Raw genomic sequence first — 26,806 nt, 5'->3', positions numbered from 1 at the left:
TTGAGACCCACTGGAAATGCAAACAATCACAGGGATGGTGGCCTGCTGGGCTTAGACATTTTTGACAGATTTGGAGGCAAGTGCCTCTACATGTGTAAAAGATCATCAGGTAAAATTGTTTCTCCATTAATGCATCAAAATGATGTCTTGGACACTATTATACTGGAAAATCGAAATTAGTGCAAAATGCTGATAGAAACCTTTTTAGATGCATGCAGCAGCATGCAAACATTGAATTCACTTATAATTAGGTATCACGTTTGTGGGGACAAAAAATGCACTGTCCCCTGAAATGTATTAGTGCAAGCAGTCCCAAGGCAAATTCATAAATGTTAGCAACACGTATTCCAATTCATGAATGAAACTGAGAGCTATGAAACCAGAACAAAAGTGTCCTGATCTGACACTGTGGGCAATATCTGTGAGCTAGGAAATACACACAAGATAGTTACTGTGGTACTGCATAAAACCAGCTATAAAACCTCAACAAAAAGGTGCAGGTAAACGTATAAAGGCTTAAAGCATACGAATCACTGAGACGTATTTGGATTATGAAACACTATTTTAGATGGGTTCCTTTTTACTGACTTATGTACCATCTCTCTGGCTACCGTTTCCAGTCCTTCTGACATGAAAAAGCGATGGTAATTGTGCTCAAAGAAGCTGAACCCTATCCGCTAGTTATCAATAATTTTCACCCTATATCCATGCAGTTTATCCCGGGTAAAATATTAAAAACTGAAGTGACATCACAGGTCTCTATCATCAGCAAGGCAAAGTCTTTGTGCCTCAGTCCAATTGGGTTTTTGCCCCTTACGTGGGACAGAAAGTACAGTCCTGGCTTTTGTTGATGACTTCAATCGTATTTTTGACTGAGGAGGCAAGGCTGCACTCATTCTACTGGATCTTAGTGCATCCTTCAACACGGTATCCTATGATATTTTGGGGCATATTTACAAGAAAGTGGGGCAGCACTGCACTGTGCCAAAATTGGCAGCGCTGTATTGCATCACTTCAGAAACGCAGGGATGCTCCTTATTAACAAAAATACGGCACACCCCTGTGTGTGCACTAGCACTGGCGCTAAACATACCTGCCTAGTGCCAATGCAGGCACCCATACACCATAGCGCAAGGGTGCCTTCTTTGCAGGGAAGGATTGTTTATGTACAGGAATGTGGCCTTTCATGCTCATAAACAATCATTAATGGTGTCCCTTCATGCACATAAATAATCATTAATAGCCGTCTGCTCTTTCTATGTGTGCTGCAGATTGTAGCAACAGAGAAAAAGCAAAAATGAGAAGAAATAAAAGTATTTCTCACCATTGTGCCATGCTAACGCCACCCCTGGGGTGCTGTTCGTTTTTGGCACTGCCCCAGATTTAAGTTTCCTTGTAAATATGGGGCAGTGTCAAAAAGCAATGGGTGTTGTATGGGTTGCGTTGGGGAGGCCCATATATACTAGGCAGCGTTAAGTCACAAAAAGTGGCTTAATGCCACCTTGTAAATATGGCTCAGGGCACAGCGCCACCAGAGCGTTACAAAAACTGATGCCTCGGTGGCACTAGGGGCTTGTATATATGCCCCTGTGTCATCATCCATTTCATCTCGACATCTGGGTACACATTCATTCCTGGCTTAAATGATTCTTGACAGGCAGATAACAAGCAATTCATGTTATCTCTATTCTTATTTCTGGCCTTGCCCCCCCGTGGAAGTCCCTCAGTCCTACTTTAAGAATTGTGTATTATACCCATGGCATCATCAGTCATATTTGTTGGGCTCTCCATAATGTTTACGCAATTACTGTGCACAAATAATTGTGTCCTTTAGCCATAATAGTAATGACAACTCAAACCAACTTTCAGGACTGCTTGATAGCTATATCTACTAGTATGAGCAACAGTTTTCTAAACCTAAAAAGTCACAAGGCACAAGTTTTTATTTTAGCAGCAGTCCTTCCGTATCGACTGCCACCTGGTGGCCTCTAGAGCTATGCTCTCCACTTTATCCATGATCTTCAACCTGCACCTTGGGGGTTATTTTGATTTATTTCTCTCCTTCAAGGCACAAGTAAAAAAGGTCATTGCCACCTGTTTTTTTTTTCCTTTGGATCACTCAAAAAATTGTCTTGGTATGCCTTTCAGCGTTCAGGCACTGATTCTTTTTATCTGGACTACTGTAATTCCTCATATCATGGCTGCATCTTTGCTCTTAATTAAGGTTGCCCTGTATAAATATCTATAACTGTGTACTTAGAGAATAAGCCTATGATTCCTTGCAACCTAGATGGAAATGTCACTCTAACAATTTTCAAATCAACTGAAACATTATTTCTCACTCTGAAATCTAGAATTGAATAGGTAGCCAACATACTTTAGCCTAGAAGTTTAAAAATTACCACATGGCGCAAGGAAGAGCAAACTTCAAACACTCTTGAGCCTAAAGGGTAAAACATTCTAGCAATGTGAAACATTATCAGGAAGCAGCTCTCCAAAAATGAGCAACCTTGAGATGAAAGGATTCCCACTGCTGCCCAACCAAGAAGAAAAATGTTCTGTACCACTGTGCACCATAGAAGATAAATATTTTCTAGCACTGGGGCGAAAGGTTCCATAACACTTGGCAAATTAGACTAGGGGCCTGATTATGAGTTTGGCGGTCTTGTCACCGCCATCGTGGCGGTGGCAGAAATCCATACCTCTGAGTAGGTGGTTCATCAGCCAAATTACGATGTTGGAGTTTGCTGATGGAGAGACTGCCAGAGTCCTGCTGTCACCACCAGCCATTCGTCGACCGCCTTGACGGCAGCTGGGGAAAAGCAACTGTCAGAGGGTGGTATAGACAAGGGTACCGCTGTCCACATTACGATGTGTCTTTCTGTCAAGCCAATTGTGGCAGGGAGACCGCCAGCTTCGAGATGGCAGAATCAAAGGAAATGGGGTGCTAGCTCCCCCATTTCCTTTTTTCCCCTTCAGTCTCGGACGTGGACCCCTTCATCCAAGGCCCCACTTTCACAGCAGCAACTTCACCCCCAAAAAAAAGAACCCAAAAAAATACCGGTAAGTACCTTTCACATTTTTCTGCCATTGACCGGACAGTGCATATTTGGCTCAGTCTCCAGCAATGGAATGATACATATACACGTTATTTTTACACATGCCATGCATATGTGTACATTTTGGTCAAAATGTACCCACTGCATCGACACAAAATGGAAAAATATACCTTCTATTGCTGACCATGTCCCCTGATGGCCTGCTCCCATCAGGAACACCGCCGCTGGGCCAGCGGTAAAATTGTAATACGGCGGGCGAGAGACCGTCACTTCAGTGGTCTTTTTGGGACTGCCACATTGGCGGTATGGTGGTCTGACTGTCAAACTCGTAATGAGGTCCTAGGTTCTCTACTACGGTATAACTAGAATGTGAAATACTCTAGAATATTGCATATCCTATTGGACAAAGAGTTCCAGCAATAGTCTGACAGAGGGTAGACATGGTCTAGTATTATGCAATCTGAAACTGAAATTTCCATGACATTGCAACCTAAAAGAAGACTTGCAAACATTGCAGTCTACAGAAGAAACATTTTCTAATAAAGCACAACTGAAAGGCAAACAACCTCTAACACTGTGCAGACTAAAGAACGTGATAGTCAAATACTCTGAAACCCAGAGAAATTATTTATTATCTTTTTGGTATTCAGAAAAAAAGCATTTTGACAATGGGCACCACCAGGGAAGAGAATGTTTCCCACTGAGCAGCAGAGGTGCAGGTGTCCCTTATATACTGTGCAACCTATAGGAGGAAGGTACATTTACACTGTGAAGCCTAGAAGAAAGGTTGGGTACTACTACATAAGCCAAGGTAAATGTTATTTTAAGACACTGTATCCCATAATTGAAGCTCTGAAAGTCAGCCACCCAAAAATATATTGATTTTCTACCATTTTTACAATAGAGTGGACGGCGGATTTATAAAATGTTACAATCTAAAGGTGATACAGACATAAAGGAGAAAGGTACTCCACTGTTTTTCTTAGCAAAGAGTTCCACTCCTACCGCTGGCAACCAAGTGCAGGAATACTGTCTAATAGGGTGCAACCCACAGGACAGAGGCTGTAACATTAGCTTCCTAGAGGTGGATGAGCCCTAATCGTATGCTGATTAGAGACCTGCATGTCCAACATGTTGTACCATAGAGGGGAAAGTATAATTTAAGCTCCACAACTTCGGGGACAAATGTGCTCTAAAACGGGCTATTATGGACGAGAGTGTCTCTTTAAAATGTTTATCTAGGATAGAAATGTGCAACAAAAGGATAAAGCCCCTCCAACATCTTGGGGAGTAGATTGTCTGCCAGACACCGCATGCGGGGGGGAAATATCTGCCTCAGCGCCACCTACAGGAAAAACACTATGGGGGTCATTCCTACTTCAAAGTTCCCCCGCCAGAAGACCGTACCGCGGTCAAAAGACCGCGGCGGCCATTCTGACTTTCCCGCTGGGCTGGCGGGCGACCGCCAAAAGGCCGCCCGCCCGCCCAGCGGGAAAGCACCAGCAATGAGGAAGCCGGCTCCGAATGGAGCCGGCGGAGTTGCTGGTGTGCGACGGGTGCAGTTGCACCCGTCGCGATTTTCAGTGTCTGCCAAGCAGACACTGAAAATCAATGTGGGGCCCTGTTAGGGGGCCCCTGCAGTGCCCATGCCAGTGGCATGGGCACTGCAGGGGCCCCCAGGGGCCCCACAACACCCGTTCCCGCCAGCCTGGTTCTGGCGGTGAAAACCGCCAGAACCAGGCTGGCGGGAAGGGGGTCGGAATCCCCATGGCGGCGCTGCTTGCAGCGCCGCCGTGGAGGATTCCCTGGGGCAGCGGGAAACCGGCGGGAAACCGCCGGCTTCCTTTTCTGACCGCGGCTTTACCGCTGCGGTCAGAATTGCCCCAGAAGCACCGCCAGCCTGTTGGCGGTGCTTCCTCCGTCCCCTACCCTGGCGGTCTCGGACCGCCAGGGTAGGAATGACCCCCTAAGTGGCTATGGGTCTCTAACACCGTTTGACCCAATGAAAGAGCACTTTGTTAACACCGTGCCAGAGCAGGTTCTTTAGCACTGCAACTCGCTTTTATAACAATGTTTAACTTAAAGAAAAATGCTTTAAAAACATTTGGCCCTGTGCATCCTAGAACAGAGTGTCTGTAACACCGTGCTAATATGGGAGAATCAATCTACATTTAATGGGAGAAGCACTCTACATGTAATACGAACTAGCACTCTAACGCTAGACAACCTTAAGGGGCATAGCTATTTGGCAACGTACAGTATAACAGAAAATGCATCTGTTGGCTGTGCTACCAAACGTTTAAAAGCACCAAGCAACAAAACACCATGCAACATGCAGGAGGACAGCTCTTCAAACTATTGCCAAACTACTGTGCCAACCCACAAGGTGTGTGAATGTGTCATTGTTTCTGCTTTGCTGTAGTTCAATTAAACCCACATACAGTAGATAACACGTTTCATTTCTACAACTAATTTCATTATCCGCCATATGCAGCATATTTTGTAGATTTCAATGGAATTATATTTCTAGACTCAAAGCGGAAACGAATCAAAATTTACTAAAAAAAGCACCAAACGTAGTTACCATTTCATCCCTCATTTGCTAATTGCTGTATTCCAGTGTTTTGCTGGTAGTCAAGATGTGAAGCGTCCACCCTGACTATATTAGTGTGTAGTCATTGAACTCTCAGGTAATACAAGAAGAGGTGTTCTGTTGTGCAGGCATTATCCTCGTTTCTGAAAATTAAATATGTTATGACTGGCTGTACTTTCGATTGCTAGTATTTAATTTGGATATTTAGCCGTTTTTATTCCGTTTTTGTTTAGCTGCTGAAAAGGCAGCAAAATATATGTTTCACTGATTATATTTTTACCCACGGTATTAAATAATTTAATTCCCTTTTAAGTTTACTGCCCGATGGAAAATTAACCACTCACATTATTTTTTACATAATAAAACCCATTAGTTTATTTTTAAATGTAATCCTGATCTTGAAAAAAATCAAATTTTGGGCTCAAGGCCTAAGAGCATTTGACATGAGCTAAAGCCAGGCATCTTGTCTCAGATTTTAATAGTGTGCCCACCTCTAAGACTGGGCATAGGATTGCAGAGTACCACATGAAGATATGTGTGATGTGAAGGCAGTGTTACAGGAATTGATTTAATTGGGCCTGTGTGCATCACTCACTTCACATTAGTGTGCCTCCTGCAGAACTTTAAGTGCATCAGGTCCTTCCAGGTAAGATGCAGCATTAATTAAAAACTTTGAAATGTGTCTCTACCTGTCCTTCATGCATGTCCTTAACAGGTAAAAACAATGCTTGAATTCCCAACAGCGACTGTAAAAAGACTTGAGATAATCCATAATAGCGATGCAGTCCCTGTTTAGATTACAGTTTAACATTATCTTGTATTCCATAGGAGTATTTGTTTTTTTTTCCTTATGATGTGTTTCTGAGGACTTTTCATGCAACATATGACTCTTTGATTGTGAACAGAGTTACTTCTAGGAGTTTGGGTGAGTTGTGGTTGTGGGTATGTTCATGACAGGCAACACATGTGAGAGCTCTGGAGAAAAGTCTGAAGGCAGAGTTAATTTCTCACAGTGATTCAGTGTGCCAGAGTATCATAAAGGTGTTCAGACTCCATGCAGGTAGACTACTAAAAGGCATGCTCTCGATGTTCATCCTAAACCTGGGCTGCTGATGTTATATATGGGCATATGCTAGTCTGCTCTCCTGGGCCTCTCTGCCCTACATTGCTTTGAGGAGTGACTGGACTAGAGCGTCAACATAGTCCAGACTATCCTCACAGTGGCTGGCCTTCTGTTTCCAAAAAAATAATAATAATAATGTCCCTAACCCTGTCCATTACCATCAAGTCGTGCCAACCTGGCCTATACTTTTCAGTTGGGTACACCTCTTTGCTAGTTGGGAAAGCTCAGCCTCACCCCCCACCCCCCTTAACATTATTTACTAAGCTGCCCCTGTGAATAAATGTGCTTGAGGGGCCCCTAGCTGCACCCACATTTAGAGTGTATTTATAAAGTGCACACATTTAAATAGCTCACATGTAAAGATTAACCTTATTCTAGAAAATGGAATAAACTTCTGTGCTAACTATTCGATATTTATTTTGATTTTTTACGAACAACATTGAAAAAAATGATTGCATAAAATGTGGGTCTCTAGGCCGTGGGAAGAATAACCTTGAATTCTGTTGTCCAAATTACATCTTTTAATATACATAAAAATCCTGCGATAACAATGAAAAAAATCAACTACAGTGTATTTTATGATAAGTGCGTTCCCGGCGAATGTGTGTGTAGACAGTGGTTAGCAGATGTGCATGGAAGTGAATTTACGCATTCTCTTAATCTCGCTCCTATAAATAGCTTCCATTAAAGCGCGCGCTTGATAAACAGTTGAGTTGATTCTGCGTTATGTGAGCCTCACTAAACTAGTTTTATCTTTCCTTTTTATTCCCTTCTGCCCTGCCATGGATGTCTAAAAGGACAGTTGGAACCAATAAATGAGGTGAGTTAATTTGATGATTCATTCTCCGTCCTTGATGAGCTCCATATCAAGGGGAATTGTCTGCCTGCCTTAGCCTTATCGCTGCACTAGATATATATTGCATTAAAAGCGCCAGAGTAAATTTGCTAGGCCACGTGACCGAAAACCTGTACAGCGCGAGACACAGGAGACCGAATCCGTGCTGGTGCTCACTATCCACTGACAGAAGCAGTCGCGTCACATAAACTGCATCTCCCGCTTGAATGGATGGTTTGCTTCTGTTTTCTTTTGTCTACAGACCACTTACTAATTAGCGAACGACATCTTGGAACAGACATTTTGTATGTCTGTTGCAACGAAGTTGCTTACCAGACACTGGAAAGTCGTGTCCAGGTGTTTCAGAAGTGTTCTGGGGCAACGTGGCATTTTGTTTGCCGTATTAGGAAATAAACGCAGGGATTGTGCCTACTGCACTTTAATTAAATTTGATGTCGAAATTGCAGTGACACATAAATTCGTCTCCGGGGAAACCCAAGCCTGAGATAATAAAGTCATGGCTTAGAAAAAGACTTCACCAAATCGAACCTGGTTCTAAATACGGACGTTCAGGCTCATTTTGTTAGATATAGAGTGAAAAGAGGGTCGTAGTAAACAATCATTGGAAAATCCAATAGGCCTAGCAGGGTTAAGGAGCCTGCACAGACAGACAACAAACTTTACAGGCACACATAAAGGGCATGCTTCCAGGCATACATGCCTCTATATAGACAGGCACACATTCTTATGCAGACAACATTAGAGACACACACACCACACAGCCAAATAATACTTTTATTTAGCAGTGCACTATTTGCAAATAAATGAAAAGATCTAAGGTATATTATCTTGCAGGTAAGCTCATCACATGGAGTGGTTCTCGGCACATCTGCAGCCAGGACTAGAGGTGGAGGAGCCAACAAACTAACACGGAGAATTGAGCCAGATAAGAGCCACAGGCGGCTTTGGCGGTCAAAGCACAAGCACAAGCCCAGCTTTGAAAATATATGACATGTAAATCATTCAATAAACGTCATGGTAGAATAGATAAGATGACATCAAAATTAAAAAAAGTGTTTTTCTTTAACACGTGGAAACCTTTCACCTTAGTACAGCAGATTATATCTCTGCATTAATAAATATTCATAATTTATGGGATTCTGTAATACCTGCATAAACGGCATAATCCCTGCATAATCGGTGACTTGTGATGCCCCATGTCCCTTATTGTAAAGAAAAGACATCAGAACTCGACTGTTATTACAGTCGAGTTCTGTTTTCACAATGCCTGCTGCCAGAGCCAGCAGCAAGTGAAAGGCAGGGTAGTTCACGGAGCATAATTAAAGCAATAATTCTGCTCTATTTTAATATCTTAGAATGACAAGTTTAGAAAATGTTTATTTTTTGCACTCCTTAGATAGAGAAAAGCTATGTTCCTTCTGCCTGTTTCTACACATTCTGAGCTACTGCAGTTCTTTAAAAAAAACAAAAAAAAACGGCTTGTATTGAACTGTTTCTAATATCAGTTTGCATCAAATATCTAACAGTGGTTAATTTTGCACTAGAGGTTTTATTTTAATTCTTCGTGTTTGCAAACATGCTCGCTCTTTCAAATGAAAGAGCTATGCATCAAAGTTTTAAGTGGTTTGTGGGAAAGGAGATGGTGTGATCATGTATTGTGTGGGATAAAGTACTCCCTGGCATACTTGATAAGAATATTGCAAGTCACCTCAGAGTCCCATAACCTTATAAAGGAACTTGACCTTCGGCCTCGTCCTCTATATGGTTATGGAACTTCTTGGTGTCTTGCAGTATCCTTATGATGTATGCAGGGGGTACTTTATCCCTAATATTAAAAGCGAGAGATTTTAAAGATGAACTGAGAAACATTCCATGTTCCTTCCTTGATATTTTTGAATTACAAGGCATGCCAGTTGTCATGGGCATCCTCCATGTCGCCTAGTTGCTTATGATAGATGGAGCAAAATTATGGGCTATTGAATGAAACACAGGAGAGGTTTTTGTACAGTGCACATCCTGAGCACATGTCTGAAAAGGTGATCTCACACCTGATAATGAACAACGAGGTGGCTCGATAAAATAAAGTATTTGCCAAGGATCACACAATATGGTCATGCAGGGAAGTTGGGATGGATATCCCAGGTTTTCCACTTTCACACTGTGTAATTCATTATCTGCATGGATACCACATTCTGACATCAAAGGTTAAAGCTTTGGCCTTAATTGTTGGAGCATAGGATTGAACAGTGGGTGACAGGCAAAAAACACATTTTATTTTTGACTGTTTTACATTGTGTGAAGCTTGTCCAGGGACATAAGAGCATTTCACAGTAGGCACTTGCCCAGGGACATAAGAGCATTTCACAGTACGCACTTTTTTAAGCACAAAAGGATTTGCAGGATTTCACAAGATACAAAACCAAGGCTGGATTTTGAACCTGGTTTGCCATTTGAAAAAGTCAGCAGGTTTAGCCACAAGGCCACATCACACCCAGTGAAAGTTTCACTGGTTTTGGAGTCGAGCTTCCAAGAGGACCTTAACCAGAGCCAGGCTTCTGGCTCTAGCCTGGCTTAGGCCTTCAGTGTCTTGCCCACCTGTAGCCAGGACATAATCAGTCTGCATATTCATATTCAAGAAAAAAACAAGACAACCTTTTCCATTTATGCACCAGGAAAGATTTGAAGGCTTACCTCTTTAAAGAACATTACAGCACAACAGATTATCTGTCAACAACCATCTTCCTCTCCTATTACTCTTTGACTCTCTGCTTGTTTTTGACAATTGACAGCTCCCTGTTGCCTTTTGGCTAGGTTCACACTATAGAAATACCATCTACATGCACAAATATATACATAAATCGTGTGTGATGGGTCATCTCTCAGATAACATCGGTAACACAGGGCCCCCTATATGGAAAATGATGTAAAGGTACAACATCCTAGGCATATACCATTGCCTGAACATTTGAGCAAGAATACTGATTGCATAAAAGTGGTATAGGTGGGCAAGCCAACAGATTACAGAGAGAATCAAGCCACAGCAAGCTCAGGATATGGTCTGGCTTTAAGAGAGCCCATGCACAAGCTGTGTCTTTAAAATATTTGGCATGTAAATCATGCAGCAAGTATGTTGTGTAAAAATCTGACAACGTCTCTTCAAAATTCAACAAAGTGTATTTCTTTAACATGTGGAAGGGTTTCAATTTAGTAATTTGGATTATATATCACTGCACTAACATGTACTTAATAAAAGTGATAGGGATCTATTCAAAATGGTATACTAAGTAAGTAAATCTACATGTGTAAGTTTACTTTTACACTTTTGAGTAACCTTACTACTTTTGGCTATTCACCGTTTAGGAATGTAAAGTTACTGAAAAGTGTCAAGTTACATTTCTTCACCTACAGAAACAGGCGAAGTCAGTAAAAGTGTCATATCTGACAGTAAAGTTACAAGTGACTTTACAACCAAATTAGATGTTTTGCACATTTGGCAGAGACCATCACCATTGGGTGAAGGTCTCCCTGTAGTAAAGCATAAGGACATTGTGAAGTTAAAGCTAAAAAATGATTTAAAATATTTTTAAATTGCATTGTAATGTAAATTAATTTCACATATGCATTTTAAATGTAGGTTAAAATTGTTTTAAAAAACTACAGTACTATTATCTAGATTTAAAAATAAAAACATGTAACTAAATATTTTAAATGAAACTACTTTTTCCAAATATTTATTTTTTTAAAATAAAACTCACTTCTTTATTTATTTATAATAATGTGTTAAAATATACTAAAAGCTGTTTATAGAATTAACTTAAATTCATGTAATTTAAGCTCCTTAAAGTTACATTTTTACATCACGACTGCTCGACAGTCAACATTTTTGGTGAGATTTGGTAACAAACTTCTGCTTCAACAGAGCCCGTGCCCCGAGTGTGCGTAGACTTTGGAGTTTTGAATTTTGGATATGTTTATGACCAACTAGCTCCGCCGGCTGACTCACCACCCCTCTTGGGTCTTTAGTCCCGAAAGGAGCCTTCCTGTTATGGATGTGTGTATATATATATATATATATATATATATATATATATATATATATATATATATTAAAAAAGTTTACATACATTTAATTTATTTTAACATTATTTCCTATGTTTTTTTTAATTTTAAGTCCCTGCTGCCATTATTTTCTAAGGCAGAGTGGTGTTGCAGTACCTTTGAGTGGCCAATGATGGTGATGGACTTACTCCAGCTCTGAGGTCGGGTACATTTACAAATGTTCTGGGTCCTTTTTGACTGCAGTAACTATAGAAGTGCATTTTGTAAATATCAATGCTCTTACTCTTTTGCGGTGGGCTGCATGTCCCTCACTAGCCTGTCTTACCCACTCCTTATTTCTCCCAAACCACTGCCCCTTAGCCAAGACTATTCCTCTTTTTCATTCACTCCCCCATTCCTCCCCACATGTACTATTAAAACATTTGCCTACATTTGCAGACATCTCCGTACTTGGGGCAGAGATCTCTGCACATAAAAGGTAGGAGAGATGGAGGCATATACTTACCTGTTGAGGTTGGCGAATAGAAGTTTGTAGTATTATAGTAGTAGTACTGTAGTACTACTAAACATACTACAAAATGCAGTTTGGGTAAATGCATCAAATAGAAAAACAACAAGGTGATGGATGGAATGCTTGAATAATCTTAGCCACTGGCAATCACTCAGCCCACATTCCAATATATTGTTTTTCTCCCACCATGCCACTTCAGTTTGAACCCAGCTATAGGCAAATCAGTCTTGACCCAGCTCCTCATAGGAACAGCCTGGCCAGGTCCTTCCAGAACTGGAAAACAAGCAACCAAGGACCAGTTTTGTCCTAATGAGGGCTCTTCAGACGGGGATAGCTTGGTTCTAGTGGCACAGTGTATTTATTCTTTTTCCAAATCTTTAGTCACAAATTACCTATTCATAATCAGAGGTATCCTCTGATAATACCCTGTGAGGGCTCCATGTCTAAAAAAATGAAGTACAAGGGCCCAACACTTTTCTTAGGATCTTGCAAACAGTGCTGATGAGTGCCGGAGTTGCAGACCACCAAGGCTGCCTAGTCCTGATTCCATCTCATACCTGTTTCTTCCATCACCCTACACTTCTTGTCTCCTTGTTCACTTCAGTATGTTCTTTTTCATCCCTTTTTTCTTCCTTTATTTTCCTATCTTTCTCCTCCTTTCTCCCTTTTCAACATTTCATTTCTTACCCTGTGTCAAAGTCTGATGATGTAAATTGTATCCCTGTCCCCAAAATGAGTGCCAGTGCCCACTGCCTACACCAGCAGCACAAATTAAGCACTGTGTCTGCTACTTTCCTTGTCCAACAGGATATGTGACTCTTTTGCCCATAGCTTCTCTGCTTCAGATCCCTTTCTTTTGAACTGTTGACCTGTGTCAATTAGCTCAGGGCACAATATCTACCTCATTCTGAAAGGGAAAATGTAATTTTTTTCTGTGCGCTGATGTAATATTCTAATGTTCCTAGATGACCCTATCCAGTTGGTATGTTCCTTATAGTCATCTATGGAGGCCGTGTGTGTATGAGTTGTTTGAATATTATCTTTGATGGACCAGTGGAGCTAGGGAGCATATTTCAATATTCCCTTGCTAGTCACCAGAGAGCTTGATGTATGGATATTTGTCTGTAAGCAATTATTTGGGTCTTCTTCACCGTTAATACTGGTCACAGTGAGCTTGTCTTATGAGATGTTCCCATTTATCAGAATAAACATGAATTGGGGGGATTCAGAAACTAACAGTAGACATAGTGAACAAAGCAGTAGATTCCTCTCTGTCCATAGTCAGTATCAATGGTGAAGCATTTCCTGATGCTTTGTTTACCAAATCTCCGGACTGTTTCTGAAGTCCATTACAACACTTCAGCTCCTAAATATACCTTTTGCATGACTTCTAAAGCTAGAAACAGGTGACATTTTCTACATTTATTGAGTTAGATCCATAGGACATCTGCCACACAGTATTGTCTGATGTGCCATTCTTATCCTGAAGAAACCCCAGGGCTCCAGCTGATTTGGGTCGAAATATAGCCATTTTATAATCAGGACTGGATCCACAAAATGTTGTGTAAAGAGCCACAAGGATAGAATAGGTCTTGCTGCTCTATACCTAGATCCATCAAGTACACTTTTGTTGTGCTCTTTATCACACAATCACTGTATCACCATGTCCTGCATCATCAGCACTACATATAGTTAAAAAGACGTTTGCATCTATGAATCTTTAATACATGTGAGTATTTAAGACTTTTGTATGACAAGAAAAGATTCTGAACTGGTCCTTATTTGTAACTATGCACACTTTTGATTGATATTCGTTGTTGGCATTTTGATTCTCTCAGCCTACTAAACAATTCTTTACAATGATTGTTCTTCAGTTCTCTTGAAATGTCCAGACTCCCTCTTGGAATAAAGGTTAGCCCTTTTTTTAGTCTCTGGGTCAGCCAAAGTGGCAGCAGAGGAGTCATGCATGGAGATGACTAACGGCCGCTGCCTGAGGTTACAACAACACTCCTATGCCTATCAGCCTGCTACACTTGGAAGCCCATACCCCTCCCATGACCTCTCAGACAGAAGAGCCATCAACAAGCTCACCCGCTTTTCAGATTACCGTGCATGGTGGATCTCCCTTTCCTGTAACCCCTTGACAGGGGAGGCCATGATCACACTCATCTATCTGTCAACCTGTTGTGCTTTGTACCCCATTTTCTTGCTGTGGCTTCCCTCACTGGAGATGTTGGTACTCACAGTGGAGATCCTCCTATCGGGAGAAAGTCAGCAAGCACCAGAAAATCTGTAGTCTGTCAAGGCAGAGATACCCTCAGACTCCAGGACAGCCACCGCTAATTATATGGGATAATGTACACCTTTATGAAAACATATAAAGGATACTCACCTTAGAATTTCACTCTTGTATAAATGAAGGAGGCCTACAGCCTTGCGCCTCTGCTGAGTAGTAGACAGATGTTCGATCACTTACAGCTTTGTGACAAACTCATTTTTTTAGAAAAAACAAATTGATATTGGTGACAGCTTTATAACACGTCAACTGTAGAGGGACTAAGGAGCAGTAGAGAAGTAGTACTGTAGTTGGGGACTGCAATGACTGTCCTTTTCTGTCCAGAAGTGTTTATGGAACTAGTCAGTTCTATCAATTCTGGCAGCAGCGGCTCCTCCATTAAGACAGAGGAGCGTCGCCCCACTGCTCTCAGCAGTGCAAAAAATGAAAAATAAAATGTTAATAAAACAATGTCATTAACATTTTATCATTTTATTTTTCCTAAATGAGCTGAGTCTATGGCTGGGCCATCCTGATGGACAGCAGTTGGCATTGGGAGGAGTGGTGGGTACTGTAAGTGCACATTTCTGTGTGGCCGGCTGTCTTATGACAGCCAAACTGACATACTTTCTTAGATGTCTCCAACCCGACCTACGTTGCACAGCCAGATGGAGATCAAGCAAAGACTCCCAGTCCCTTAGTAAATGTCAAACCAGGCTGCTCAGACTAATCCTGGCATTGCTCTCATGCTGGGTAATAGTATTATCGTCATGAGAACACCATCTGTAAGTACAATTTTTTTTCTAGATTTGTCTCCCCCATACTACCCCTCTCACTGCCCCATCAGTCTCCTTGGAAAGAAATATCTTCTCTGTAGAAGCCCCGGTCTTGGTCATCTGCAAAAGATCACTAACTGAGGCAATAGTGCCTTATAAGAGGAAAAGAGCATTGGAAGTTCCTCTCCTGAACAAGCCTTGTGTGAATCCACCTATTCTGCGTAACTCCTGCCCAATATCACTCTTGCGATTTCTGGATACTGGATGGTTTAAGAATGTAGGCTGACAAGAGTCACTTTGTCTGTTGTGTATTACCAGTCATCTCTGCCACATTCTTCATGGTGTTCCAACCTGTGATGTCACGCCGCGGCAGGCGTGCGATCTGCAATAAACACTCGGAGGCAGTGTTCTGGTAACAACTCTTTATTTTAACTCCGTAGTCCTACTCTACAATCTTCTCTCCTTCTCACTACTATATAACCCCTTCTCTCCGTCATCCCGGTGCGACCCATCTCGCACCTCCGGCGAGGGGGGTTTCTCTCACCCACCCCTTCCGCTTCCATTCTAGTGGTGCTGGCCAGTTCCGGCCACAACTCTACAGCCCTCCCCAACGGGGGAAGAGAGGAACAAATAAAACATGAGATGAAACACAAAATGAGATGCTGCCATTTCCGCATAGCTTGTGAATGAAAACAAAAGTCTCCTTTTCTTTTGGACATTCTCCTATTAGGGTCAGTCACACGCATAGTCTGCATACTGCTGAGAGGGGCCTGGGTTACGCCTCAACATGTATCTCCCTTCCCTCGACCGGTCCGACACCTGGATCCTCTCTGCACTCTGGTTGGGTGCCGTCGCTCCTGCAAGTTGGTTCTGTGGTTGTTCCGCCATCGGGCGAACTGTGTGGTGTTCTGAGGCATTTTCCGGTTCTCCGCTTGTGGGTTCTAGGCATGCAGGTTCCACATCCGAGTCTGCTCTTTTGTCTGTGTTTCTCCCGTCATTTTCACTCAGCGCTGTTTGTGGCAAACGTTTGAAGAGTGCCGCGTTGCGGGTTACTGTCTCTGGCCCTCGCCGGGCTGTTACCATGGTGCCCTTCACGGCAGTCACAGTCCACGGCCGTGTCTCAAAAGGCAGGCGGAACTTCCCTCCTGGGTGACGGTCTTTTACCAGGACTGCATCACCTATTTGCAGGGTTATTTCTCTGGCTCTCCGCTTCTTGGACGAATGTGTATTAGTGCTGGTTCTCCTTACTGTTGAGTTGTCAGGCGGTGGTGGTTGGTTTGCCCACGATGGGTGATGTGGGATAACATCTGTCACTGTTCTCCCGAAACAGAGTTGACTGGGGGTGGCTCCGGTGGTGGCGTGAAGCGTGACCCTGTACTCTCTTAGGAAGGCGTATATCACTCTTTCGGGGTTCTCCGCTTCTGCCACGGCGATGCGGATGACTTTGTTCAGGGTTTTAACAAACCTTTCCACCTCTCCATTTGCTTGTGGCCACCGGGGTGTGATGCGCCGGTGTTTGGTGTTTGTTGATGCTAGGAAGTCCGCCCACTCATGGCTGTTGAAAGGAGCGCCATTGTCTGTACGCACCTCTCCGAAGAACCCGTGAGTGGCCATCAGCTTTTCGAACTTAGGGATGACTGTGTGTGCGGATGTTGAGTGCACCACCTCGACTTCTGGATATCGCGAGTAGTCGTCCACTACTATAATCATGTGTGAGCCGTCGGGGAGGCTCTCAAAGTCTGCACTTACTCTTTGCCACGGTACTGAGGGTCCTTGCTCCGTGATAACTGGTGTCAGGGGGTCTGGGTTGCCACTGGCTTGGCAGACGAGACACCTCTTAACTGTGTCTTCCACAAGCTTGTCCAAACCTGGGAACCACACCTTGTTCCTGAGGCGGGCCTTTGTCTTGACAATGCCTTGGTGTGCTCTGTGTGCAAGGGATACAGTTCTGGCCGTCATGCTGGATGGAATCACCAGGCGGAACCCCCTCAGCAGGCAGCCTTCTTCGCTCACTGAGAGCTCCTGGCATATGTTGAATAGTGCGTGTAAACAGGCTTGGGCTTCTTGTGTACGGAAAGAGTCTGGGCGTTGGAGGGGCCTCCAGTCTCCAGTCCGGGTGGCTGCTATGGCAATTTGCAATTGTGCGCGTTCTATCACCAGCCTCACGTACTCTTCCGTCTCCTGGGCTTCTTCCACTTCTTGAGGTGTGGCTTGGCGATCGTGTCGGGACAGGAAGTCTGCCGGGTTCTTTGTGCCCGGTTAATATTCAAGTGTGAAGTCATACCCTTGGAGCTGTATGATCCATTTCTCAATCCTCAGAGGTGGTTTGGAGGACGATCCTTTGAAAAGGGGTAGTAGGGGCTTGTGGTCGGTCACCACCGAGAATGGCTTGCCATATAGATAGAGATGGAAATGGCGGCACCCCCAATGGATGGCAATGGCTTCCCGTTCGATCTGCGAATACCGCTGCTTCGTTGGTGTGAGTGTGCGGCTGGCAAAAGCGATGGGGACCCATTCTCCGCAATCTTGTTTCTGTGCCAGCACTGCTCCTAGGCCTGTGGGGGTGGCGTCGACTACCAGCTGTGAGTGGCGTTGGGGGTCAAATAATGCCAATGTGGTGTCAGCGGAAAGTGCTTTTTTGGTGGCTTGGAAGGCATCTTCTTGCTCCTTACCCCATTCCCATTGGTGGTTTGCTTGTGTGAGCTGTCGTAGGGGCCCGTGATGTCTGCGACGTTTCTCATGAACCGGCCGCAGAACGTTACCATGCCCAGGAAACTCCGGACTCCTGACACTGATGTGGGTGCTGGGGCTTCCTGGATGTCTTTAACTTTCAGGGGATCCGGTCCGACTCTGTTTTTTGAGAATCAATACCCGAAAAAGCAGATTTCTTGCTTCAAGAACTCACATTTATCCTGGTGGAGCGTTAGTCCACTTTTCTGTAGTCTGGCAAACAAGGCTCGCAAACTCTTCAGGTGCGTTTTGACAGTGGGGGCATGGACCAGGATGTCATTGCTTACGTTGAGGACTCCCGGGAGTCCTTGTAGGACTTCTTTGATGACGTGTTGGAAGACGTCGGCCGCGCTAGAGATGCCGAAATTGAGTCTCTTGTATCTCCACAGACCATTGTGGGCGGAAAAAGTGGTTATGGGCCGTGAATCGGGGTGCATCATGATCTGGTGGTAACCTGATTGGAGGTCCATTTTTGAGAACCAATATGATCCTGTTAGCTCACTGAGAATATCATCTATTGTTGGGGTCAGATGTCTCTCCCTTTTGACTGCCAAGTTCGGCATGCGCATGTCGATGCAGACCCTGACAGCCTCAGGTTGTTTGGGCTTCCTTGCGACCACGATGGGGGATACCCACGGTATTGGGCCTGAGACTTTCTCAATGATTCCTGCCTGTCCCAGGAGTTTGAGTTCGCGTTCAACTTTGGGGCGCAGGTGGAATGCTACCCGGCGATGTCTAAGTGCCGTGGGGGTGACTGATTCGTCGATGTGGAGGCGTAGTGGGGGCCCTTTTAGGCAGCCGATACCTTCAAACAGTGTCCTGAATTCCTGCGTTAGGTCATTGAGTGTATTCACATGTACGCTAAATGCAAAGTGTACCAGGTCGAGGTCTTGGGCCTTTTGGCAGCCAAGTAGGAATCCTGCACCATCTTTGGAGACGTACCCTTTCGTGGCTATTCCAGTGGTATCATGGGAGATTTCTGTCGTGAATTACCCTGCTATCTATAGGGGTCGGCTGTTCCCAAACGCAAAAACCTGTATGTTTGTGGGTCGGAGTGCCGGCAGTGGTTTGGGTAGTTTGTTGTATATGTCCATGGCCATTAGGTTTATGGACGCACCCGTGTCCACCAGTGCTGGGATTGGAGAGCCTTGGACCTTAACTTGACATGTGGGTAGGCGTTGTCCCCTAACGGCGTGTATTACGTTGACTGTGTGTTGGTCATTGTCCATGTCACTGTCTGAGTCTGGATCTCACGTGGCTTCAACCATTTTGATGGTTTTCCTTGCGGTGTTGGCCGTTGGTTTTGGTGTGGATCTGCAGACCTTTGCAAAATGGTTGTATTCCCACATGCGCTGCAAATTTTTCCCCACGCAGGGCAGGTGGTCGGATGTGGTGCTGGGCCGCGGCACCACTTGCATGATCTGCTTCTTTGCTTTCCTTTGTAGTTGTCTCCTTTTTGTCGCAGTGCATTTGCTATCACTGCATTGGCTGCTTCTGCTTTTCCTTGGGATGTTGGTGCTTGTTCCATGTGGGCCGCTCGTGCCCTTGATAGCTCTTGAGATCGTCCGAGTGTGAGAATGTCTTTCATTGGCATGTTTGGTTGTTGTAGTATGCGCTCTCGGAGTTTTGATGACGAGCACCCTTGGATAAATTGTGCCCTGATTTCATCCTCCTCATCGGGCAGTGTGCAGGTGCTGGCTAACTCTTTAGCCTGGCATAAAAGACGTCGACGGACTCATCAGTTATTTGGCAGGCTTGGCGTAGTAGGAACCTCTCGTAGTCCGGGTTTGCATATGGCTCAAAATGCGCAGTAATTGCCCCTTTTAGAGTTTTGTAGGTCCGTGGCTGCGCTTCTGTTATGGACTTAAACACTTTATGGATGTCTGCTCCACCAATGTGGAGAAGGAGGGGCCTGCATCTCTCTGGTTTGACATCTAGGGCTTCAAAGTATGTTTTGAGGCGTTCCACCCAGACTTTCCACCTCGCAGCTTGGGTGGGGGGTGCACCTGTTATGGTGAAAGGTTCCAGTGGTGGTATGCCAGCCATTGCAAAAGGGGGGGGGGCAAACGGTTGTGAGGAGGTGGCGAGTGTGCGCTTGAAAGTACGGTAAGTATTTAATTTATTGTTCTCGTACTTGTTTATTTCCTTACATGCACTTTTTTTTTGTTTATCGTGTCCTCTTTACCTTGCTTGCGTTGTTTGAGAAGCAGGGGGGAAAGAGACTTGCAAAGGTACGGCTTGTGCATTGGTAGTTCCTTTAGATGGCCTGTACGAGGTCTTCTGGCCACGGGGGGGACAAAACGCTTAATGCAGTCATTATTTTCACACTTTATTCTCTCTTTTCTTTTTTTTTTTTCCTTGCCGGTTCTGGGTGCTGGGGCTTGCTTTCAGTGGAGTGCAGGACTTGGGCTTGCACGCTGCCGCATGAGCACGTTCGGGGCGCTCCTCTGGTGAAAGTGCTACTGCGTGTTTGGCGCCGGCTGTAGCAGGCTGTCGGAGCCGCGACGTCAGTCGGGCAGCAGCTGAGGGGCTGCACGGGCATTTCCTTGCGCGCGCACTGCTCTCCTGGTGCGGCACAGCCCTTTCTGGTGCAGCCGCTGTGTGTGTCTGGCGGCGGTGCCGGTTGTCGGCGCGGGCGGCTGCTGGCACACCCCTGGCGGCTTCTGAGATCAGAACCGGTGGGACCGCCTTGAGACAGGTATTCGGTGTGGCGTTGGTCAACCAGTCCGTGACGGCTCGGAAGGAAAGCTGGTCAGACTTCTCTGCTTTGCTCGCGTCAAGGCGTGTGCCCAACGGATCCTGGTCTGTTGCTGGGTGTGCGGTGGGTGGTGCCACTACCAGGTATGGTAGGCCCACTCTCGTCGCCAATGTGATGTTGCGCCGTGGCAGGCGCGCGATCTGCAATAAACACTCGGAGGCAGTGTTCTGGTAACAACTCTTTATTTTAACTCCCTAGTCCTACTCTACAATCTTCCCACCTTCTCACTCCTATATAACCCCTTCTCTCCGTCATCCCGGTGCGACCCATCTCGCACCTCCGGTGAGGGGAGTTTCTCTCACCCACCCCTTCCGCTTCCATTCTAGTGGTGCTGGCCAGTTCCGGCCACAACACTACACAACTCATCCTACTCTCTCAACGGCTGAGATAGACATTGGAGGGTCTGCCTTGCAATGGTGTAGATCTTATTTGGAGGGCAGACATCAGGCGGTACATATTCTGCTTTATAAGCCTCAGTTTAAGACATTGAAACAGAGCATATCATAAGGTTCTGCCCTAAGCGCCACCTTTTTAAATCTGTAATTTGTCCCTTGTCCAAGATATCAGATCACATGGAGTGAAAATTGTGAACTATGCAGTCTATACTCAATTGGTTATTTCTATTGCCTTCTCTATGTCTTATTCTTTTGAAGTGTTTTACCAATGCATGAGAGACATTTTGGTTGTCCGATGCTTAATTCATTGAAATGTAATAAAGAAAAGAGAGAAGTGCAGCGCTGTATTAACAGGAGCCTGGTCCAAGCCTTACTCTTGGACTTTTGGCCGGCAATAGGTGATCCTGGCCCTTGCTTGACTGAGTCCGTTCAGAATCTAGGATTCCACTTGGATGTGAAACTCTCTTTAATCAGCACTGCTAAAAGATGTCAGCTACCTGTTTTGCCTTGCTTCGTGTTTTGAGGAACATGTTGCCGCTGCTGCCTGACTCAGCATGGCAGGTGACAACATGGTCAACCATTCAAAGTCAGCTCGACTTTTGTAACTCTCTATTCGTGGTGGACCCTGCATATGGTTTGAATCAGTTAAAACGAATTGAAAATGCAGCAGCCAGATTTGTATCACAAGGGCCTCGTTACTCGCCTACTTCTGCCACTTTGGATGCCCGGCACTAGCTGAAATGACTAAGAGGGTCATGTTTAAGTCCTTTCATAAGACTAGACCTCTTTACTGACAACTAAAGTTCTCCCTCTATGGCACAGATCACTCCATGTTCGCTATCCCTTTTGGGCTTCTTCTCTCGCCCTTGTGTTGATCTCTTCCTCATGTGCTGCTTTTAGCTTACTCCGCCTTTTGCCTTTATTTTTACTTTAACCCCTTACCGTCTCCCACAACCCCTCCTCTGTTGCCCCCAACCCGTGTGGTCTTCTAAAAAGAAGCACTTTCACACTACTTTGTTTTAATTTTTTGTAATTTACTGATCCTTCTCTGGTTGGAAAAAAGAATGGCAGCCTTGCTATTTCATAGGAGCACGCATGTGTGATGATGGATACATGCGCATACATCACTACATATGCATTTATCTATACAATGAGGCGTTCACTGTTGACCAATCCATTGTGTCTTTTTTCCCTTTTTTCCCTTTAGGCCATGCTGCACAAAGTGTTTTTTTCCCAATGCAGCACAGCATTTCCAAAAGGCTTTTGGAAAACCAATAGGTCTCAAATCTGAGACCTATTGGCTTTGCCAGTGCCTGTATCTTTTCCTCTCCAAATCTATTTCTCATGTGCCATGCTTAAAAGTCACTACTTGGCCCATATTTTACTTCTGATCTGTGCCTCGCTAGCTCTTTTCACTCTCTAGGCTCCGCCTCCCCATATTGATTGGTCTTCGTTCTCCTCCTTGTGATCTTCATTCTTCTCAGCAGAGGGACTCGATTCCTCTTTCGAGCACTCCTTTCCATCCTTACACGTCTTTGGACCTCTTCAAACTCTGATCTCGACCATGAGGCATTCCCAACGGCCTATAATCTTCCCTGTCACATAGTCGACTCACCCTGCAGTGCAACTTTATCACAACCGTGCTGTAATATACTGTCTGTGACGCTTTTCTAATTAGTCTTTGTTTAGCTGTTGGATCTGAGCACTATAGCAATAAAATACAATTAAATGGAAATCCATTGCTTATGCAGTGCTGCATTCAATATTTCACAAGTTCAACAGAATTTTTGCCACGCATTCTAGTGTGTCAAACTCACATAGCTGGGGCCCCTCGTTTTGCTTGTGCGCTGATGTGTACTAGGGAAGATGAGCTCTATTTTGCACGGAGTTCACAATAGCCAAGGTTAATCTTTTTGCAGCCCATCTATCGGCATTATCTTATCATATAACATTGCAGTCTCCAAAATCACTGGAGGCATTTGGATATCAAACAACAAAAGGAGATAATCTAAATAATATATATTAGAAAGATTTTTACAGCGAAGACATTTTGCAAAAACATATATAATAGACAAGGCCACTGATATGATACTGCCGCATTTTTCGCATATTTATGGGTTAGCCCAGTTTGCCACATAACCCATAATTTGCTTTATCATCTGTTGATTTTAACAAAAAATTGCTTCTGGCTCAAATGGCTGAAAGGGTACTAAAATCAGGTAGCCTTTATTGCTGTGCAGTTGACAGCCCTAAGTAAAGGTTGATTGGTGATCTTACAGGTTCTTATTGCTGTATAAGGATGTGACACTAACACTAATGAAGTCACGCCATTGTCCAGACAATGTTAACCTGTGAAGAAATTACTCAATTATAAGCCATACAATCACAAAATATGCCACATTAGGTCGCATAATTATCCTTTTCTTGACGCATAGTTTAGTCAACCACCTTTATATTTTGATCTACCCCTGCCGCATAATTCCAGTAACAATGATAACAGATGGGCTACGAATCTTTTTGTTAAAGATATCAACCTAGACAGATGGAGCACTTTTCAGGCAATGGTGTTTCAAGTGGACCATTCAAAGAGGGCATTTCCATACCCTTCCTTCTGACAGTTCCGGGTGGAAAGAGACACTTTCTGTCAGCACTTGGATTTTAAGGCAGGAAAATAGAACACGCATTAAGCAAAATGTTAGTATGTAATTACTAAGAGTAAGCAGACATATAGAGATAAATGACTTCTTTCACGATCCTGCCATTTGAATAAGTGTCTGTTCTAACCACCCCGTGCGCAGCTGCCAAATTCATGAAATAAATACTGTGTGATAGTGCAGTATTAGTGCACAGCAATTGTGTCCTATTCCTGGCAGTAGCAAACACATTGGCAAATGCTTTTTTTACTCGGCCTGCAAAATGCGCCCCAAACAATTTTGACATTTGCTTAGCCTAGTCCAGTGCTTTAAATGGGAGGAAAAAAGTGCAGGTACTCACCAAATTAGCCTGCTGGTGTGGGGACTGGGCCAGTGGGCATGTTTAGGTGGCGGAGCTAGGGACGGACATTTGATGAAATCTAGATCAATTAAAAATGTTTCAATTCTGAAAATATGACTTTGTGAACTAGACGTTTCAAAATCTGGATGGAGTAGTGGTTTTTGAAGTTTGTCCTTTAATCCCATTCTTTGCTATACACCATTTTACTGTGAGACATTTGCATAATTTTTCTCCTCTCTGATATCCTTCATCTTTCAGATTATCTCTATTTTAGTGGCATTCTTTTAACTCTCACATTATCGCCATCTTTGTGACAGTCTTGCTTCAACTCCTCTTCACCCTACCCTCTCACACGCATACACATGTGCACGTTCATTCTCTCTTCTCACCCTTAAACGCAACATTGTCTTTTGCTGTTATCAATATTGCACTTACCTACAGAATCATAATTAAAACTGTCACATAAGGAACTATTGCTCTGTACAATCCGCTGAGAGGTCAAGGATTGGATGTGCATGTTGTCTGAACACATTTTTGACCCACTGGGAGGCACAATGAGAATCTCACACTTCCTTTATCAAGTCTAAAAGCGCCTGCTTTCATCACACTGGGAAGATGTGCACCTTTTTCTCATTTCACTATTCTGCCTTTTATCTGCTGACCCTTCTATAAGTCTTTTTGTTCTCTTCCCTATGTCTCTCATTTTACCCCTTTTCTCTTTATGCCCCCCTCCTCACCTACAATTTGGGCAAAGGCTGGTCATCCTATGGAGTGGCGACCTCCTCCAGTGGACATAAATATAGGGTCCTCTATTGCATCCATTTCAAGCCCCTTGAAGCCCTGGTTATACGAGATTTGACGGAATCCTTGTGTACACTCGAAGGTTCAAGGCTGTATAAATTAGGGTTGCCACCTGGTTGCTTTTCTACTGGCATGGCCTCTCTGACCAACGCAGTAACCCACTAAACTATCTAAATTATATTCACTTTTGTAATCTGCCTGATACACTTTTCTTTGCAGCAGCATATGAACCCTTTGCTCTACTTTATGATGAGTCAAAACTTTTATAGATAAAACTTCGATCTCTCTCCAGCAGGCCCATTAATCACCAGAGTTGTCTCGACATTTGTATTGACCCCTGAAGATTTTCGGGGGCAAGGAATTCCCCCGCAGGTGCTTAGAACTCCATAATGTATTTAAAAACATGGCGCCCCAAGGTCAGCGCCTGGAGTTGTGGCAAGGGTCTGACCCCCCCCAATGCCTCCTAGATCAGGCTTGCTGCAGGATTGCAGGGGGTAAAGACGACTCTCTTCTAATCCCCTCGCTGGGTTTGACTGTATATGCATGATCCTCTTTGTGTGCTCACAGCTGCAGTGACAAAGAAGGAAGGGAACAGTCATTGGAAGCCGCTCCCTTTGAAGGGATTCCCTTCCTTCCACACTGCAGCATCTAGGATATCGTCATCAGCCGCGTTTAATGCAGTGGCTTCTCACGGGAAAATGGCCACTATGAAAGCCTGCACTATCGTAGAGACACCGTGCATGCTGACATGACCATTTCACCTCAAACCCGACTTGCCCTGGTGAGTACCGGTACTCTTCTCAGTCCTGGAGAAGTTCCAACACTCACCATGGAAAAAAAAATCAGAAGTGCCAGTACTCAAAGCCTGTGCGTGCCGGCCAATTTAAAGCACTGGCCCAGTCTCCATCAACTTAAGTCTGTTCACAGTAAGACTCTGGAAGAGGGTTTGTTTTTAAATATTTGGCATCACTTGTAACAAGATTCTCTTTCTTTAAACTATGAATCGCTATAAATGCAGAAGACAGTCTACGGCTACAGAAAATATAAGGAAAACACTGATTAAAAACACTGTGCAAATTAAATAGAAACCAGAAATAATAAATTTCCTTAAAAAAAAGAAGCATCAGTGGTCCCGCATTTTAAAGCCAGAAACATTGTGGTTTAAAAAACTCTCCTTCAGATAGATTATGCAAGTTCCCCTCGCTTGGAAGGCTCCTACAGCAACTTGCTCCAAGTGCTCAGCAAAGGGGCAGCATCCCAATTCCATTGGTGAAGGGTATTAACAGAGCTGTACATGGATGTTGATGTCTTCCATGCCAGGTTACAAACATTAGGAAGTATCTAGCATAGCAATCAGAGCCTAAATTAATAATCATCATCCCCAGTCCACTCCTCGAGTCACCCTTCTGGTAGCACCCATACTGACAGCACATCCATGTGAGAAGGCACCACACACCACAGGAAAGCCCCACACCCCAGGGCCTGTTGGCAGAGCAGATCCTAAATCCAAGGTCAGGTACTGAAGGAAAGAGCCTCTTTCCTTCTTGGCAAGATAGAGCTTATTCAATAAAGTTCCTTTCTTGCCAGAACAGGACCTCTGTCAACAGAACAGATGTGGCAAAGGGCAGTAAGGGTAAATTTAAGGGTTAGTGGTCGGTAATGATAAAGGTTGGTAAGAGTAAGTTTACGTTTTGGGTGATTAGTGGTAAAGAGTGGTTAAGGAGTAAATTAAAATCTGTATAGGTATTATTATTATTCATTATATATATATATATATATACTTATATATATATATATATATATATATATATATATATATATATATATATATATATATATATATATATATATTTATATATATATAGAGAGAGAGAGA

At 43.9% G+C, this 26,806-nt stretch overlaps 1 protein-coding gene across 1 annotated transcript in view; it reads left to right on the top strand.

The window, feature by feature from the left end:
• The window catches only part of SYT17 (synaptotagmin 17), an 816,561-nt gene that overhangs the window by 214,740 nt on the left and 575,015 nt on the right, over positions 1–26,806 (top strand). Inside the window, exon 2 of the mRNA XM_069210227.1 lies at positions 7,578–7,595. Coding sequence (XP_069066328.1) covers positions 7,578–7,595 — 18 coding nt within the window. The remainder of the gene's footprint in view (positions 1–7,577; positions 7,596–26,806) is intronic.

This window comes from Pleurodeles waltl, chromosome 10 (assembly GCF_031143425.1).
Source record: "Pleurodeles waltl isolate 20211129_DDA chromosome 10, aPleWal1.hap1.20221129, whole genome shotgun sequence".
Classification (NCBI taxonomy): domain Eukaryota; kingdom Metazoa; phylum Chordata; class Amphibia; order Caudata; family Salamandridae; genus Pleurodeles; species Pleurodeles waltl.
The sequence above is the reverse complement of the archived record's forward strand: the minus strand, read 5'-3'. Positions and strand labels throughout refer to the sequence as shown.